Raw genomic sequence first — 17,439 nt, forward strand, 5'->3', positions numbered from 1 at the left:
GCCTAGCATGTGCGAGGCCCTGGGGAGGGGTGGGGTCTAAATTCTAAGGATGAGCCTTGCTGTACACCAAAGAAAGACATAGGACTTATTTTCTTCTGTCTAATATGTTGTTTATCAACTTTACTCTGTTTTCTCTTTTTATAACATTAAGGTCATTCTAGTTGAATTTAGAATTCACTACAAGCATTCTGGTAGCTTTATATTATATGAAAAATTCATATTTATATAAAATTCATATAAAAAAGATATAAAATTAATCTTTAAGCTTTGAAAAAACATATCATTAGGAATATCATGGGTTTGTATGATTCAATAAAAATTTAACTTGTTTTGTTACTTGTTTTTTGAGGCAGAGTCTCACTCCTGCTCAGGCTGACCTGGAAGGACCTCAGCCTCCCAAAGTGCTGGGATTATAGGTGTGAGCCACCACATCTGCTTTACAAAATTTTTTTTTAAGTTTAGAGAGACTTCATTTGTTTAAGGGAAGGAAAGAGGGCATAGTATTGAAGAGCTTCTGCCCATGAGAAGGCAGGAGGGTAAAGCCACAAAACATTATTATTAATATTATTTCAGCTGCCCAGCTTTGAGTGCTGTGGTACTCGCTGGTCTAAATGCTTACAGAAGTAAGAATTATCCAAAGATTGTCCCTCGTCATTGTAGGCCAGTATGGAGTGAATTCACAAGGTCAGGATAACCCCTTCAAGGTTTACATCATCTTTCCTGAAATACCTACACTTTTAAAATTTTTTGGCTAACAGTTGTACACACTACCTCAAACTCTGGGAAGATGGCAACGGCCATGCGGTGAATGAACTTGCTTTGAGGACTGATGCTGCAGCAGGAAGCAGCTGTCACTTATCCATCATGTTGAGGATCGCCTCACAGGTCATGCCTTCACAGGGGTCCTCGCTGCCAGCCTCGCCTTCTCCGTGGTGGGTGGGAGTCGGCTCTCCAGGGACGGGGGCCTGCCTCGCCATGGCGCCCTCCTCAGCAGCAGCATCTTGGGGAAAGACAGGGATAGAGAATGTTGAGCGAAGGCCACGGCTCTGAACTACCAGCCAGGCAAAAGTCGCCTGGAAACGTGCTTTACAGTTAACCCGCAGCCAGCTGGGCACACAGCCAGACTCCGGACGGAGCTCGCCTTGTGCCCTCAGACCCCTGCTCTGAGTCACGGCTTCGCAGTGCCATCCCAGGGGCCAGGGTCCTCTGTGGGACATTGTGGGACGCCAGCAGCTTCCTGCTCATGAGATGTTCGGGGCACACTCCTCCTCTTCAGCTGTGGCTATCAGACTCGTCCCCGGAGAGTGCCAACCTGTGGGGACAGGTTGGCTGAGAGGCACCGTGTGAGCAAAGTGTACAGGTTCCACAGAGCCCGTGTGGCTGCACTCATGTTCTGGTGCCTAGTGACACTGCCAGGTGGGAAGAGCCAGATGCTCGCAGGACGAGTGTCCCCTCGGCCATCAACACAGACGGAGGACTTACTCTGGTCAAGTGTCCTGGGCCGGGTGGCGACAGGGACAGATGCAGGTCAGGGGATTGAGTCTCACATGCGTGGGTGGGAAACGCTGTCAGTTATGGGCATGAGCCTGTCTGCAGGGGACAAGCAGAAGTCAGTGGGCAGTGGGGAAGGCCAGCTCGTGTTCTGTTTTGGATGGACTGAGGCCAAGGCATGGAGGCCAGAGGCACCCTGCAACCAGCATGCCCTGAGCCATGCCCAGGTCCCTGGCCCATCTGCACCTGCTAACCAGGCAGGCTTGCGAGCTTGGGCAGGGCAGAGGTAGAGACCGCCGCTGGAGACTGAGCGGTTCCGCCCTGCACCGCGGTACACGACCCACCCAGGACACACAGGGAGCCCACACTTCCGAGTGCTACTCCTCAAGTGACCTCCACGAGGCCAGTGGTCATTTCTGCCTGGGACTCCTTGAAGCACTGCAGGGCAGGGGACAGTACCATTTCAAAGGAATGCAGACAGATACAGGGGCTCACGAAAGTGGAGTCTTTAGGCGGTGATGCATAGAGCTCTGAATAGGCTAGTGAGAGGCCACCAGCGAGGGACTCGCCAGCGAGGTGAGAGAAGTGACAGCTGCAGACTGACAGCGGAGGTCACACAGCCCTTGGAGTGAGGACTCGGCTGTGGAGGTGGCTGACATTAGCCAAACCGTGCGATCCATGGGTCTCTCTGGCGCAGTAGTGGACCACCTGAGCGCCAAGACACTAGGATGTCCAGTCACATCGGTGTCAGTTTCCAACCCACAGGGGCTCTCTCACCCCTGCCCTTCTGGGACTGAGGACAGGACGAGGCAAGCAGCACTTCCTGGCACCTTTCTCACGGTCTGTCATAAGTGACACCCCACCCCACCCCCACACGTAGGTAGAAACCCAGAAGCAGCATCTCGGCCCGCCTCCCTCTGCTTCGTCCATGGCTCCATGCCAGTGGCCAGGATGTACACGCGGGAGCTCAGGGCACGCTGGACTCACAGGTGGAGGCGGGTACACCCCGCCTCCCGCTCCCACAGCTCCAGCCTGCCGCCTCTCCGAAGTCGTGCCGAGCCGCGTGCTGCTGCTTTCGGCTGCAGGGCTGGAGAGGACCCTGGGCCTTGCTTGTGGGAGGGCAAGCACCCCAGCACGGAGCCGGCTCACCTCACGGGGTTACAGTGCACACCTCCATATTTGGTGAATACCACCATCACAATCTCTCCAAAGGTTTTTAAGGCCTATATTAAGACAGAGACAAGCCAGCTATGCTTAGCTGGGTTCTTTGAGCTGCAGGAGAGCCCTTTAGGCGCCTCTATCTGCCCTACACGGGAACCGAAGGCCTAAGCCGGCCTCGGAATCACTGCTGTGGTGGCTGAGGGACGATACCGACTTCCGCTTGTCTTTTCCATTTAAGGGCTGACTCTCTTGTCATTTTGTGCTGCCTGGATGAGCAGACAATTCTGGGGCACCTGTAGTGGCCGGTGCTGTCAGCAGGGAACAGCTGATGGTTCAGCTCAGCACTGCGGGTCATGGGAGTCTGGAGGTGCCGGGACGGGCCAGAACCTTGTCTGAGGATAAGGGGAGCAGTGGCTGGGGGTGGGTCCTGGCCTTCAGATCCTTTCGTAGCAAGGAAGGTGTTGGTGGTAGTCAGGGAGGGTGCAGGGGAGGTCCCAAGACTGGGTCTTGCAACAGTGAAAGATGGGGTGAACACAGGTGCACATGAGCTGAATGAAGGTCCATGCTAGGGGACAGGGCAGGAAGGGGCTGTCAGTGAGTCATGTGTGGTCAGTTTGCAGGGTCCTGGCTGAGACCAGGGAACAGTGGGGAGAGTTTAATTCTAGATGGTCTGAGCCCCAGAGAGCGAGATGTTCCCCAGCCAGGGGCATTCTCACCAGCCTTCACAGCACTCCTGTGAATGTCTAGAGGGAAGAGCTCCGGGCAAGGCTGTGGTCACCTAAGGTGTGGGTGCCAGGCCAGCTAGGTCCCCTACGAATGCCTGGCTGGCGGTGGAGGCAGAAGACGTGGTGGCAGAAGAGGTGTTCCGGGAGGCTGGGCGGGGCGTGGAGGTCGGGGGAAGGGTGACAGCGCAGCGAGCGCGCGGGCGGCGCAGTGAGAGGACAGCTGGCGGCACACAGGCCACGGAGCGGCTGGAGGACAGAGGCAGCCGGGGACTGGCTCAGGCTGCCTGGGGTGGGCTCTGCCAATGATACTGTGACATGGTTGGGGTCGAAATGAACTGTGCCAGGCTGCACCTATGACATTACCCACTATGGTGACAGTCACGTTCCCTCTGCTGACCCTACAGGGCTGCTGAGAAGACCCCAGAGCTGGCGGATGGTAATGGGGAGGAAGAGGCCGGAAGGTCCTGGCAGAGGGAGAAGGCTGCACAGGGCGCCCAGGAGGGAAGGCATCAGGAAATCCAGGGACAGGTCATGGTGTGCAAACTCAGCATTAGGATTTAGGGCTCAGACACAGCTCATCCTCCTGGACCAGGTGACGCTGAGCCTCTGCCACCCAGTTCTATCCTGAACATGTGAGGACAGTGCCCAAGGCCCAGGGGCTTCTGTCAGCATGAAGGACGCCCTTGAGCCCTCCTGGTGAGTGTGAACTCCCAGGGAAAGAGGGTGCTCATGGGACTGGTGATGTGGCCCCTCTGACAGGAGACCCCTCCCTCACTCCTGTCTAGTACCCTCCCAGCAGGGCTGGCTGCACGGCACAGGAGGATCTGGGAGCCTCCAGGGTGAGTGTGGACAAGTGAACGACACTCAGGTAAGAGCTGGGGGCAGGGGCTGGCAGAGTAAACTGGGACCCAGGGCCTTATCACACCAGGTTAAATGCTGAGTAGTGTTTAAGGCAAGTATATTCCAAAGAGTGCCTGAGGCGCACTTATGCCAGCTGTTATTTGGTGTTCATCTGCAGTTCCAATCACGAGCATCCTGGGTGTGATGGGGCCACTCTGAAGGAAGGGCGGGGGGGGGGCGGGGCTCCGGGGACATCCCCGGTCGGGTTCTGAGCTTGCACTTTAGCCTGAGTGTACAGCTCGGGGAGGAGTAAGAGTCTTCTGTGTTAGGTCGCGTGCTTCCCGTCTCCTCAGTGCTAGGGTTCTCCCAGGAAAGGATCAAGGGAGAAGGGGACAGAATCTACGTGATGCCAGGCCTGTCCCCAGAGCAGTCACTCAGGGCACATGGGTGACAGGCAATCTGGGGCCACCATGGGGATCATATCAGCTTCCCGGGGCTGGAGGGCAGAGACTATGATGCCCAGAGTGGGCGCAATGGTATCTTATGACACGTTCCTCCACCCCACGACCCCATCCCGAGCCTTCTGCTGTGACCTTCCATGGAAAGCAGAGGTCATGTTGAAGTTCCCAGACAGGCCCCACTTCCAACGACAGACTGAAGACAGGACAGGCAACCCCCGTGCAAGGGAAGGAGAAGCCAAGTGAGGGAGATGGAGGTCAGAGCAAGGAGGCCACTCGCAAGGACAGCTGGTGGCCACTAGAAGCAGGGCAAGCCGGAGACGAGCCCTGTGCATCCCAGAAGACCTGCTCTGCTGGCCCGCGCCGTGCCTTTGCACTTCTGGCTGCTGGGCTCAAAGGACATCCACGTTTGTTACTTAGTGAGTAGATCAGAGAGGACTCTAAGGTGAGGGGGAGCAAGGGAGGGAGGGAGGAAGTGTGTGTATGCGTCACGCGCACACGTGGGGACATGCAGAGGTGTGTCTGTCACACACAGGGATGTGGCTCACACTCCCATGTGATGGAAGTTGTGCTCACTCTGACCTACTGACTTCCCGGCAGGAATTTACAACGAGGAAATTACTGTCAAGTTAAAACAGAAGTGTCTAGAATGGAGTACCGTGGTCCTGCCCCACGTCCCCCGGCGCTGCCTGCTCTCTCTCCTGTGTCTGATCTTTTTGGGGAGTGGCTGGTTCCTCTTGCTTCAGGTCACACTTCTTCTTGTGTCTCGTCAGGTTGCTCTGCGGGAGATGACAGATCACATGTGAACATCACCGCCCCAAATGCAGTTTGTAGCACTCTGTTAAAACATGGGCTTCTGGCCGGGTGTGGTGGCGCACACCTTTAATCCCAGCACTTGGGAGGCCGAGGTAGGAGGATCGCTGAGTTTGAGGGCAACCTGGCCAGTGAGCTTCAGTGATTTGCTGTCTCCTCCCCCCACAGTGTTTGGATCACAGGCACTCAGCACCACACTGGGATTTTATGTGGGTCCTAGGGTTCAAACTCAGGCCCCATGCTTGCATGGCAAATACTTTACTCACTGAACCATCTCTCCAGCCTGAAGATGACCTTTAAAAAATACTTTTAGGGCTGGAGAGATGGCTCAGTGGTTAAAGGCGCTTGTTTGCAAAGACTGATGGCCTGGGTTTGGTTCCCCGGTCCCTGTGTAAAGCCAGATACATAAATTAACACACACGTCTGGAGTTCGTTTGCAGTGGCAGGAAGCCGTGAACACCCATATTCACTCAAATAAATAAAAATATATTTAAAAAGTATTGATTTGTGAGGATGGATACATAGATATTGGGTGTGCCAGAGTTTCTTGCATTATTGCAAACAAATACCAGACATATGCACCACTTTGTGCATGTGGCTCTACATAGGTATTGGGAAATCAAACGCAGGCCATCAGGCTTTGTAAACGACATCTTTAACCACTAACCCATCTCTCCAGCTTGAAAATGCACCCCCCCTCCATTTTTTTTAAGGCAGGGTCTCACTCTAGCTCAGGTTGACCTGTAATTCATTACATAGTCTCAGGATGGCCTCGAATTCATGGTTATTCTCCTATCACTGCCTCCCAAGTGCTGGATTAAAGTGCAAAGATGACTTTTTTTTTTTTTTTTTTGGTTTTTTTGAGGTAGGGTCTCACTCTGGTCCAGGCTGACCTGGAATTAACTGTCATCTCAGGGTGGCCTTGAATTCATGGCAATCCTCCTACCTCTGCCTCCCGAGTGCTGGGATTAAAGGCGTGCACCACCATGCCCGGCTTGATGACTGTTTTTTTTTAAAGGGGATTATTTCTGCTGTAATTAGGACTAGCTAAAATCCAGCATGTTTTTTATTTTTTAAAATTTTTATTGGCATTTTCCATGATTATAAAAAAAATTTCCCATGGTAATTCCCTCTCATATTTTAAAATATTTTTTAATATTTTTATTTATTTATTTTTTAATTTATTTGAGAGCGACAGACACAGAGAGAAAGACAGATAGAGGGAGAGAGAGAGAATGGGCACGCCAGGGCTTCCAGCCTGTGCAAACTAACTCCAGATGCGTGCGCCCCCTTGTGCATCTGGCTAACGTGGGACCTGGGGAACCGAGCCTCGAACCGGGGTCCTTAGGCTTCACAGGCAAGCACTTAACCGCTAAGCCATCTCTCCAGCCCTCATATTTTAATTTTTTAAAACTTTCTTTATTTCAGAGTGACAGACAGGCAGAGAGAGGGAGGGGGGATGAGAATGAGTGTGCCTGGGCTTCCAGCCACTGCAAATGAACTGCAGATGCGTGCGCCCCCTTGTGCATCTGGCTAACGTGGGTCCTGAGGAACTGAGCCTCGAACCCGGGCCCTTAGGCTTCACAGGCAAGCGCTTAACCACTAAGCCATCTCTCCAGCCCCTTAATTCCTTTTATACTGAATACCATTGAAAAGAACAACCTTTTGTTTGTATTTTTTTTCCTTTTTAATTTTAATTTTTTTATTAACAATTTCCATAATTATAAAAAATACCCCATGGTGATACCCTCCCTCCTCCCACTTTCCCCTTTGAAACTCCACTCTCCATCATACCCCCTCCTCATCTCAATCAGTCTCTCTTACTTTTGATGTCATGATCTTTTCCTCCTCTTATGATGGTCTTGCGTAGGTAGTGTCAGGCTCACATTGTTTTTTATTTTTATTGATTTGAGAGAGAGAGAGAGAGAGAGGGAGGGAGGGAGGGAGGGAGGGAGGGAGGGAGGGAGAATGGGCTCGCCAGGGCCTCCAGCCACTGCAAACAAACCCCAGACGCGTGCACCCCCTTGTGCATCTGGCTAATGTGGGTTCTGGGGAATAGAGCCTTGAACTGGGGTCCTTAGGCTTCAGAGGCAAGTGCTTAACCACTAAGCCACATCTCCAGCCCCCCCTTTTTAAAGCAGTGAAGCTTGACACTCAACCAGATGCTCAGCGTGTCATCAGTTTCTATGTCAGCACACCGCGGAGTGGAGACTGACCTGCCCGCTGCTCTCCTGAAAGTCCTGAGCACAGGACAGGGTGGTCCTGCGCACACCACCCAGCACTCAGCGAGAAGGAAATGCTGGCGTGGTGCCTGTGCCCACAGTCCTAGCACCAGGAAGCTGAGGCAGGACTGCCATAGATCAAGGCCAGCTTGGGTTACACAGTGACACCTTGTCTCAAGAAAGAAAACAAAATGAAACAAAACATAAAGGAAAAATTAAGAGCTGGGCATAGAGGTGCACAGCTTTAATCCCAGCTCTTGGAGGCTGAGGTAGGAGGATCTCTGTGAGTTTGAGGCCAGTCTGGGCTGCAGAGTGAGTTCCAGGCCAGCCTGGGCTAGAATGAGACTCTGCCTGGGGAGTGGGGGGAACTAGAAGGAAAGCCAGGTTGCCTCAGCCACACTTGCCAGCCAGGACTTATGAGCAAAGGCAGACCGCCCCTGCTCAGAAACTCACCTGCAGCAGAGGCAGGCCAGCGGTGGGCAGAGCGTAGCAGACACACGGGCAAGTGCTCCCACTCCCTGTCGGAGCTGCAGGGTCTGTCCTGGCCAGCGTGTGAGGGAATGCTGACTCCCGTTTAATGCTTGGGCTGGGGTCAGCCTAGCTGCCCAGGGACCTCTACAAACCAAGATTCCTAGAAGCACAGCGATGTCTGTTCATTTGCAAGCTCTAGAGACAATGGAAGACTGAAGTTTGGGGGCAAAGGCTGGATAAAGCAGCTGAGGGCAATCTGAGGCTCTTCACAGAGAAAGTCCGCTGAGCCTTTACACAATAGCGGAGCGTAAGAAAGCTAAAACAACTGAATGAAGCCATACGGTGGTCCTTCTGGCCCAGAGTCCTACTATAAAGAAAAGCCTTTGTGAACATGGGGTCCTTTGCGGCCTTGTGAGGCAAACCAGCTCCTATGCTGCGTTTGTAGGTTGCAGCAGCTAAGTCAGTGAAAAACTGAGCGAGCTGTGTTAGGGACAGCCTTTAAAACAAGGCATGGTGAGGTCCCTTGTGCTGCTGAGGCACACTTTGCTGGCTACCCTCTTGGCCTGTGTCTGGCACCTATATCCTTAATTATTCTTTCTGATCCATTCTGGATTTAAAAAAAATAAAATATGGAAAGAAAAAATTAAAACAAGCTAGGGCTGGAGAGATGGCTTAGTGTAAGGGGCTTGCTTGCAAAACCAAAGGACCCAGGTTCAATTCTCCAGGTCCCATATAAGCCAGATGCACATGGTGGGTCATGCATATGGAGTTTGTTTGCAGCAGCTGAAGGCTGTGACACACCCGTTCTCTCTATCTGCCTCTTTCTATCTCTCAAATAAATAAAATAAAACCAGCTGCTTTTGAGGGGGATGGGTTCAAGGATTCCTGGGGATCTGAGACAAGCAAGGCTGCACTGGCTCAGTGCTTAGAGCAACTCTCCATCTGCTTGCAGAGCCCCTGAGGACCGTGAATCCCCAGACAACAACCCTTGTAGCAGCAGCAGAGCATAGCAGCTAAGCTAAGAAGTCAGGCTCCTCTGAGACAGAAGGTAAAATCTCCCCAGAAAGGAGCTGCCACCCCAGGTTGGGATAGGTGGGGGATAGCAGTGTTGACTGTTACCCCTGTGTGCTAAAGAAAAGCTTCTGGATACTTTTTAAAAGTCAAATTGGGGAGAGGTTCTGGAGAGATGGCTAGGAGCTAAGGAGCTCACCTGCAATGTCTAATGACCTGGGTTTGATTCCTCAGTACCCATATAGAGCAATATGCACAAAGTGGCGCACACATCTGGAGTTTGTTTGCAGTGGCTAGAGGTGCTGACCCACTCATTCTCTTATTCATTTTCTCTCTTCCTCCTTCCCACACTGCAAATAAATATTATATATACATATATATGGTTCTTTTTGTTTTTTCAAGGTAGGGTCTCACTCTATGTTGGGCCCTGAAAGGCCCGGGTGTGAGGCCTAGTGGAACTTCCTGAGCCTAGCTGAAATTTGGCGACCTGTCTCTGGCCAGCTAGGACTCAGCAAGACGCCTAATGGCTTCTTGCCTGCTATTTCTGCGCAGGAGTTGGAATTATCATTTCAATAGTCACAGTTTACTTACCTCTTCCCCCATCATAAAGTCCCCACCTTCGTCCCCAACATTATATAGGCAACTGCTTCAACAATAAAGAGAGTTCCTCTGAGTCCCTGCTTCCCTAAGACTCCTGACTCTGTGGTTTTTCTCGGGTGAATAGGAGAGGTTTCTGAGTCATCCGACGCTCATCTTCCTCCTCAACCCCTTGGGAGGAACCAGCGGGCCTGGTCCTTCCTTCAGCACTACCTACCTGCCAGAGAGGAGCCCAGCCACTCTAGCACAGCCTGACCTGGAATTCTTCAGTCTCAGAGTGGCCTCCAACTCATGGCAATCTTTCTACCTTTGCCTGGTCCCAAGTTCTGGGATTAAAGATGTACACCACCATGCCTGGCTGTGAACACATTTTTAAAAAGTCAAATTAGCCAGATGTGGTGCAAAAATGTCTTTAAGCACTCGAGAGGCAGAAGTAGGAGGATCACTGTGAGTGTGAGGCCAGCCTAGGACTATAGAGTGAGTTCCAGGTTAGCCTAGGCTACAGTGAGACCCTACCTTGAAAAAACAAAAGTTAGATTGGATCCACTTATCTAGATTTTCTTTCAGATTTTTTTTAGAGGGACAGAGAGAGAGAGAGAGAGAGAATTAGTGCACCAGGGCCTCAGCCACTGCAATTAAACTCCAGATACTTGCACCACCTAGTGGGCATGTGCGGCTTTGCACTTTGCCTCACTTTTGTTGGTCTGGTTAACATGGGATCTGAAGAGTTGAACATGGGTCCTTAGGCTTCACAGGAGTGGTCAGATTCAGGTGTCCCCCATAAACTTAGGTGTTCTGAATGCTATGTTCTCAGCTGTTTGGGACTTGACACCTCTTGGAAGCAGTGTATTGTTGGGGGCAGGCTTATGGGTATTATAGCCAGTTTCCCCTTGTCAGTGTTTGGCGCACTCTCCTGTTGTTATTGTCCACCTGACCAGGCCAGGGGGTGATGTACACCCTTGGCTCATGCCATTCTTTTCTCCTGCCAGGGGCAGAATGTGGTGGCTTGATTCAGGTGTCCCTCATAAACTTAGGTATTCTGAATGCTATGTTCCCAGCTAACTGGGAATTAACACCTCCTGGAGGCAGTGCATTGTTGGGGGCTGGCTTATGGGTACTATAGCCAGTGTCTGGCACACTCTCCTGTTGCTACTGTCCACCTGATGTTGGCCAGGGGGTGATGCCCATCCTGTACTAATGTCATTCTTTCCCCCTGCCATCATGGAGCTTCCCCCTCAAGCCTGTAAGCCAAAATAAATCTTTTCCCACAAGCTGCTGTTGGTTGGGTGATTTCTACCAGCAATGCGAACCTGACTGCAATAGCAGGCAAGTGCCTTAACCGCTAGGCCATCTCTCCATCTCTCAATTTAAAAAATATATTTATTTACTTGAGAGAGAGAGAGTGGCTGGTAGAAAAGGAATGGGTTTGGCAGGGTCTCCCGCCACTACAAATACACTCCAGATACATATGCCACCTTGTGCATCTGGCTTTATATGGTTACTGGGAAATGAACCTAGGTCTTTAGGCTTTGCAGGGAAGTGCCTTAACTGCTGAGCCATCCAGCACTTTCTTTCAAATCTTAATAACTTTGTGAAACAGAGTTCATCTACCATCTTGTGGGCAACATATGCCTTTTCTGACCTTGGACAGAAAGAAATGTCTTTTCTTTTTGCATGTGTATGCCGTGTGTGGTATAAGCATGTTTGTGTAGGTGTACACTGTTGTCCATCTACAATGTATGGTTTTTAAGCTTATTCAGAGCTTTAAGACCATCACCACCATCTGAGAACACTTCATCACTCCAAAGAGAGAGCCCACCCTTGGCAGGCCCCTGCCGCCTCCCTCACACGCCCTCCTGGCAGCCCTCAGGCCTAGTTTCCACCTCGACTGGGAAACAGAATCGTTCAACATGGGGTTCTGTACCTGGCTTTTCTCAAGGTTCATTCTGCTGAAAGCAGATGCCAGCTTTCCATTTACTTCTCCCAGCCGAGTAACACTGTCCCGCGCAGACAGACATGCGCACAGCTGTTTGTCCACCCAGGGCAGGGCGGCTGTCTGTGCGCCCACAGTTCTTCTGGGCTTATAGGGGCTCCAGCTGCTGGGTCATGGTGGGACACTGTTTGCATTCTGAGGACCTTTCGCTTCCCCAGGCAGCAGCTTCATGGTGAAAACCTAGCAGTGACCTAAGAGACGCCATTCTCCCATCTTCACCCTCCTTAACAACGAACTAAGGACTTACACTGCTGGGCTCGGGCAGTAGCTCAGTGGGTAGAGCACTCGCCATGAAAGCTTGAGGACCCGAGTTCAGATCCCCAGGGTCCACGTAAACTGCCAGGCATGGCGGCCTGCCTGTAATCCCAGAACAGGAGAGGCAGAGACAGGAGGACCCAGAGGGCTTTCTGGCTAGCGAATCATGCCAACTGGTGAGCTCTAGGATCTGCGAGAGACCTTTTCTCAAGTGGTGGCAACTGCAGAAGACCCTGACACTACCTCTGGCCTTCATGTGCACAGGCACACATCCACACTCACCACACAGCCTGCTGGAGCTCTGTGCTGAGGACCGAGAGTGTGAAACCTGGAGGGACCCCTCACTCAGGGCCCCTCCCTCAGCCCGAGATCAAGGTGTGCCACCATGCCCAGCTTTCTTGGCCAAGTTTCCCAGTTATGTCACCTCCTCCCCACTCCCTGGTGTGACCGTGGCTTGTGAGTCAGGCGCTTCTAAGGGGCTCTCTTGCAGCCTGGGATGCTCACCATGCGCGAGAAGCCTTTGCCGCATGCGAGGCATCCATAGGCGACGGGGACGTTGCCCGAGTCATGCTGCTTCCTCAGGTGCTCCCTGAGCAGCTGCTTCTGGAGGAAGCCCTTGTTGCAGGCGAGGCAGGTGAAGGGTCTCTCCCCTGTGTGGGTGCGCATGTGCGAGGTCATGCACCGCTCCTGGGGAGAAGGGGGACACAGCTGATACACAGGCTGGAAGGGTCTCTCAGACTGCAGGTTATTACGTAGCCTGTGCTCCCCTCACCCCATGGGGAGCACAGTGTGAATCACTCAAAGGTGGCCCTGCCATCCAGTTACAGAGTTCTCCCCACAAGCACCTGGCTGGTTCTCAGTGCCGTGAGGAGAGCGGGCCTCCCACATTGGGACCAACATGACCACCATCCATACTCTCCAAGAATGAAGTCTCTGGAGTCCCACTTAGGGACCAGTCTCCCGAGGTTACACAGGACGGGCAGAGCGGCAAAGGCTGAGTCTACTGCGGCGGACACGCTGGGCTGGAAGTGTGGTGGGACTTCCAGGCCTTTCCACTTCCCAGCAGAGGGACACTAGATGCCCATAATGACATTTTGTGTGCGTGTGCATGTGCGTGAGGGGGGGGGGAGGGGGAGAGAACTGGCACACCAGGGCCTCCAGCCACCGTAATCGAATTCCAGATGCATGTGCCACCTTGTATACATGTACATCCTTGAACATCTGAGTCACCTTGTGTGTCTGGCTTATATGGGATCTGGAGAGTCAAACATGGGCCCTCATGCTTCACAGGTAAGCATCTTAACGGCTAAGCCCTCTTCTCCAGCTCTTGATTTTATCTTTTTAAAAATATTTTTATTTATTTCTGAGCTGGGTATGGTGGTGCACACCTTTAATCCCAGCATTTGGGAGGCAGAGGTAGGAGGATCACCAAGAGTTTGTGGCCACCCTGAGACTACATAGTGAGTTCCAGGTCAGCCTGAGCTAGAGTGAGACCCTACCTCAAAAAATGAAAAATATTTTTATTTGTTTATTTCTACAAGAGGAGAGAGAGAATGTGAACAAGTGAATGAGGGCATGCCAGAGCCTCTTGCTGCTGCAGATAACTCCAGACGCATGCACCACTTTGTGCATCTGACTTCACGTGGGCACTGGAGACTTGAACCTGAGGTGGCAGGATTTGTAAGCAAGTGTCTCTGAATCATCTCCCCAGCTTTCAATACTGCATTTTAAGTATGATGGTGAGTGTTTTCAGTGAAAGAACCACCACCAGAGTTTGAAGGATGCATACAAGTAACGCTCTTGAGCACCCGGCCCCAAGTTGGTCTGTAACGCACATACTTGATGTTTCACTGAACTCACTGTGATTATTCTAATTAAGTGTGTGGTCACTTCCGTGTGACTCTGTTTCTGAATATTTAATTTTTATTTATGTGTGCATGGTGAGAGGTAGAGTATGGGCACATCAGTACCTCCAGCCATGGCAAGCAAACTTGAGAAGCCTGCACTACCTTGTGCATCTGGTTTATACGGGTTCTGGGGAATCGAATCTGGGTCCTTTGGCTTTGCAGGCACGCTCCTTAACCACTAATCCATCTCTGGAGCCCCTGTGTGAGTCTTAATTTACCCACTGTCCTCTCTTTCCTCAGGTCCTGGGACACCTTCTTTCCATGATATCTCCTGGGGCAGTTCTCCAGCAGCAGGGCTGAGAGCCCCCATCTGCTGCAGCCACAGCAGTATGCCCAGCTGCTTCCTGCTCCCCAAGTTCACAGGGTTTAGTTCCTCATCTTGCATCCCTCCTCCCTACCAGTCTCATCCATGTTTCAGAAAACCCTCCCAAGCTTACCTAACACACTGGTCTGTGGCCTCATGATAACTGGAAACTGAGACACTGTCTAAGCTGGGCATGGTGGTGCACACTTGTAAACCTAGCAGTTGGGAGGTGGAGGCAGGATAATCACGAGTTAACAGTCAGCCATAGGTATGCAGTGAATTGGAGGTCAACCCAGGCTGTGAGATTCTGTCTCAAAAAAAAATTTTTTTTCAAAGGTGGGGGATGTAGCTCAGTTGGTAGAGTGCTTGCTGGGGTGTACACATCTTTAGGCTTGGTCCTCAGCACTGCATGAACCAGGCATGGTGGCACACTAACCCCAGCACTGTGGAGGTGGAGGCAGCAGGGTCAGAGCTCAAGGGTGTCCTTGACTACAAAGAATGTATTAAGGCCAGCTTGGGATATAAGAGTCTGTGTCAGAAAAAAAAAAAAAAAGTCTCTTAGCTGATCTCAGTTTGAAGCACTATGTATGGAGTGGCACCTTTGGTGGCCAGCAGTCACCATGTCCCAAGACACCTTGGGGCTGCTACAGCAGTAGAGACTACCACAGACATCAAAGTGCTTTTGTGAGTGACACACCAATAGTCACCATGTGATAAATCCAAACTCAGGAATTTACAAACATTTTGAAAAGTTAAGCGAAAGCTTATCTCATTTAAAAAGAACAAACTAAGGGCTGGAGAGATGGCTTAGCAGTTAAGGCATTTAGGATCCTGGTTCGATTCTCCAGGACCCACATAAGCCAGATGTACAAGAGGGCACATGCATTTGGAGTGTTTGCAGTGGCTGGAGGCCCTGGAATGACCTTTACTCCCTCCCTCTCTCTCTCTGCCTCCTTCTCTCTCTCAAATAAATAAAAAAATATTTTTTTAAAAAATAACAAACTAGGGCCGGGTGTGGTGGCGCACACCTTTAATCCCAGCACTTTGGGAGGCAGAGGTAGGAGGATGGCTGTGGGTTCGAGGCCACCCTGAGATGACATAGTGAATTTTCCAGGTCAGCCTAAGCTAGTGCAAAAGAAACAACCAAACAACAACAACAACAACAAACCCCCTCAAAACAAAACAACCCACAAAAAACAAACTAGGGCTGGGGAGATGCCTTAGTGGTTGAAGCACTTGCTTGCGAAGCCTAAGGACTCATGTTCAACTCTCCAGATCCCATGTAAGCCAGACACACAAGGTGACAAGTGTGCAAGGTCACCTATGTGCACGTGGTGGTGCACACGTCTGGAGTGCGACTGCAGTGGCTAGAGGCCCTGGTGTTCCAGTTCTCTTTTCGCTCTCATAAAAAAATGCAAAAAACAACAAACTATATCTGTGGTAGTTTAAATAGATGACCCCAATATATTCAGGATTTTACTGAAGTTTGTAATTTACATCAGCAGCCACCTGGCTGGAGGTGTCACTGGGCGGATCCTAGGTTCCAGCCCTCAGGTGTGGGGGTGGATTTAGAATTCCACACTAAAGACAGGCAGAGTACCGTAGCTCTGCCTGAAGTTCCTGCAGTGTGTCGGCCTGTGCCGTTGATGATGCTGGTCTCTCTGCTTGGACCCGTGAAAGTGGGCGGCTGCTGCTTCTTCCATTACAGAATGTCCCCTGGGCCTGTAAGCCTGGATTAGAAGTTCATCTCAGCTGCCTGAAGCTGTCAAGTACATAATTATTGCCAAGAGTAGGGTGAGGTGCATCTGACCACCTGGATTTTGGTCATTTTTTTTTTAGTGTTTTAAGGTAGGGTCTCACTTTCTAGCCCAGGCTGACATGGAATTCACTATGTAGTCCCAGGGTGGCCTTGAACTCACAGAAATCTACTTGCCTCTGAAGGGACCAAACTGATGCCATGACAAGCTTCAATAAGGTGCTACCCTAACTAGGCCTAAGTTTCAGTTTCCCGGAGAGGCAGGCAAAACTTCTGGGAAAGGGCGAGCTGTTACTCAACAGAGACCCTGCATGTGGCGGAGAAGATAGCCGCCCAGGGGCTGCGTCAATTCCTGGAGACATGTCCAAATATGCCCAGACATGTCCTTTTTGCGCCTTTCGCCCCAACCAATCAAAGATGTACAAATGTAATTGCTGCCTGCCTAGCCAATCATGATAAAGGGTTACCCAATCTGCCTGGAATTTCCCCAGACCTAGCCCACCAAAACTTTAGGACCAATCAAAGAAATACAAGTACAGTTACTGTTCAAATTAGCCAATCACGTTAGAAAAGACTAAGCGCGCCAAAATTCCTGCAGCTGTGCTTAAAAGGAGCCTGTGGGCTCCTCTAAGGGTCACCATTTTGTATGAATGGTTGACCCCCACGTACTGTCTGATTCTGCAGAATAAATGCTCTTTGCTTTTACATACTATTAGAGTCCGGGGTCTTTCTTCAGTGATTTTCGGACCCTTATACCTCTGTCTCTCAAGTGCTGGGATTAAAGTCATGCATTATCATGCCTAGCGATTTGGGTCTTTTAGAACTTTGTTTTGGAGGAATGGGCATGGACTTGTTACTTGCAACTGAAGATGCCTTCTGGAGAGGTGATCCAAGTATTATGGAGTAGTCTGATGAGAGTTTGAAAATGCTAAGTACAAAGAAAAATGAACTTGCAGGCTTTGCTTACAAGCTTTCTAAGGGAAAGAAAGACTGCAGAAAACCTTGTTGGAACTGGGCTACTGGCATAACGGCTGGCTGCATTTGGTGGCCCTGGCCCAGAGAGTTTGATCAAGGTTAAATTTGTAATAGACTGATGTGCTTGGCTAAAGATATCAGACTGAGAGATTTAAGATTTTAAGTTGGGAAATCTCAAGCAAGTTAAAATTACTAACACAGAAACTGGCTGGAAGGTGCTATTGTCAAAAACATTAGCAATTGGAAGGAAGAAGGCCAAATTACCTGTGCAAAGACTATGGTAGACATGCAAATTGTTTTGTAAAGAGCTGACTGAAGAAGGAACCTGCTTTTGTAGATTACAATCTATTTCATCTCTGAATTAGGAATACGGCTGTGTCCTACACACCTGGTATTGGCTTCAGAAGCATGAAAAATGTATGGAGTGGGTCATGAATTACACATGATGCCAGGAGCCCCT

General features: G+C 50.8%; 1 protein-coding gene across 1 annotated transcript in view; it reads right to left on the reverse strand.

Annotated features, from left to right (window-relative positions):
- Positions 1–851: 851 nt before the first annotated feature.
- Positions 852–17,439, reverse strand: part of Ctcfl (CCCTC-binding factor like) — a 38,927-nt gene continuing 22,339 nt past the window's right edge. The window contains exons 8-14 of the mRNA XM_045157073.1: positions 12,542–12,724; positions 5,334–5,454; positions 3,780–3,841; positions 3,467–3,623; positions 2,946–3,093; positions 2,479–2,600; positions 852–1,000 (exon numbers count right to left, since the gene is read on the reverse strand). Of these exons, the coding sequence (XP_045013008.1) occupies positions 852–1,000; positions 2,479–2,600; positions 2,946–3,093; positions 3,467–3,623; positions 3,780–3,841; positions 5,334–5,454; positions 12,542–12,724 (942 nt within the window). The remainder of the gene's footprint in view (positions 1,001–2,478; positions 2,601–2,945; positions 3,094–3,466; positions 3,624–3,779; positions 3,842–5,333; positions 5,455–12,541; positions 12,725–17,439) is intronic.

This window comes from Jaculus jaculus, chromosome 8 (genome assembly GCF_020740685.1).
Source record: "Jaculus jaculus isolate mJacJac1 chromosome 8, mJacJac1.mat.Y.cur, whole genome shotgun sequence".
Lineage (NCBI taxonomy): Eukaryota > Metazoa > Chordata > Mammalia > Rodentia > Dipodidae > Jaculus > Jaculus jaculus.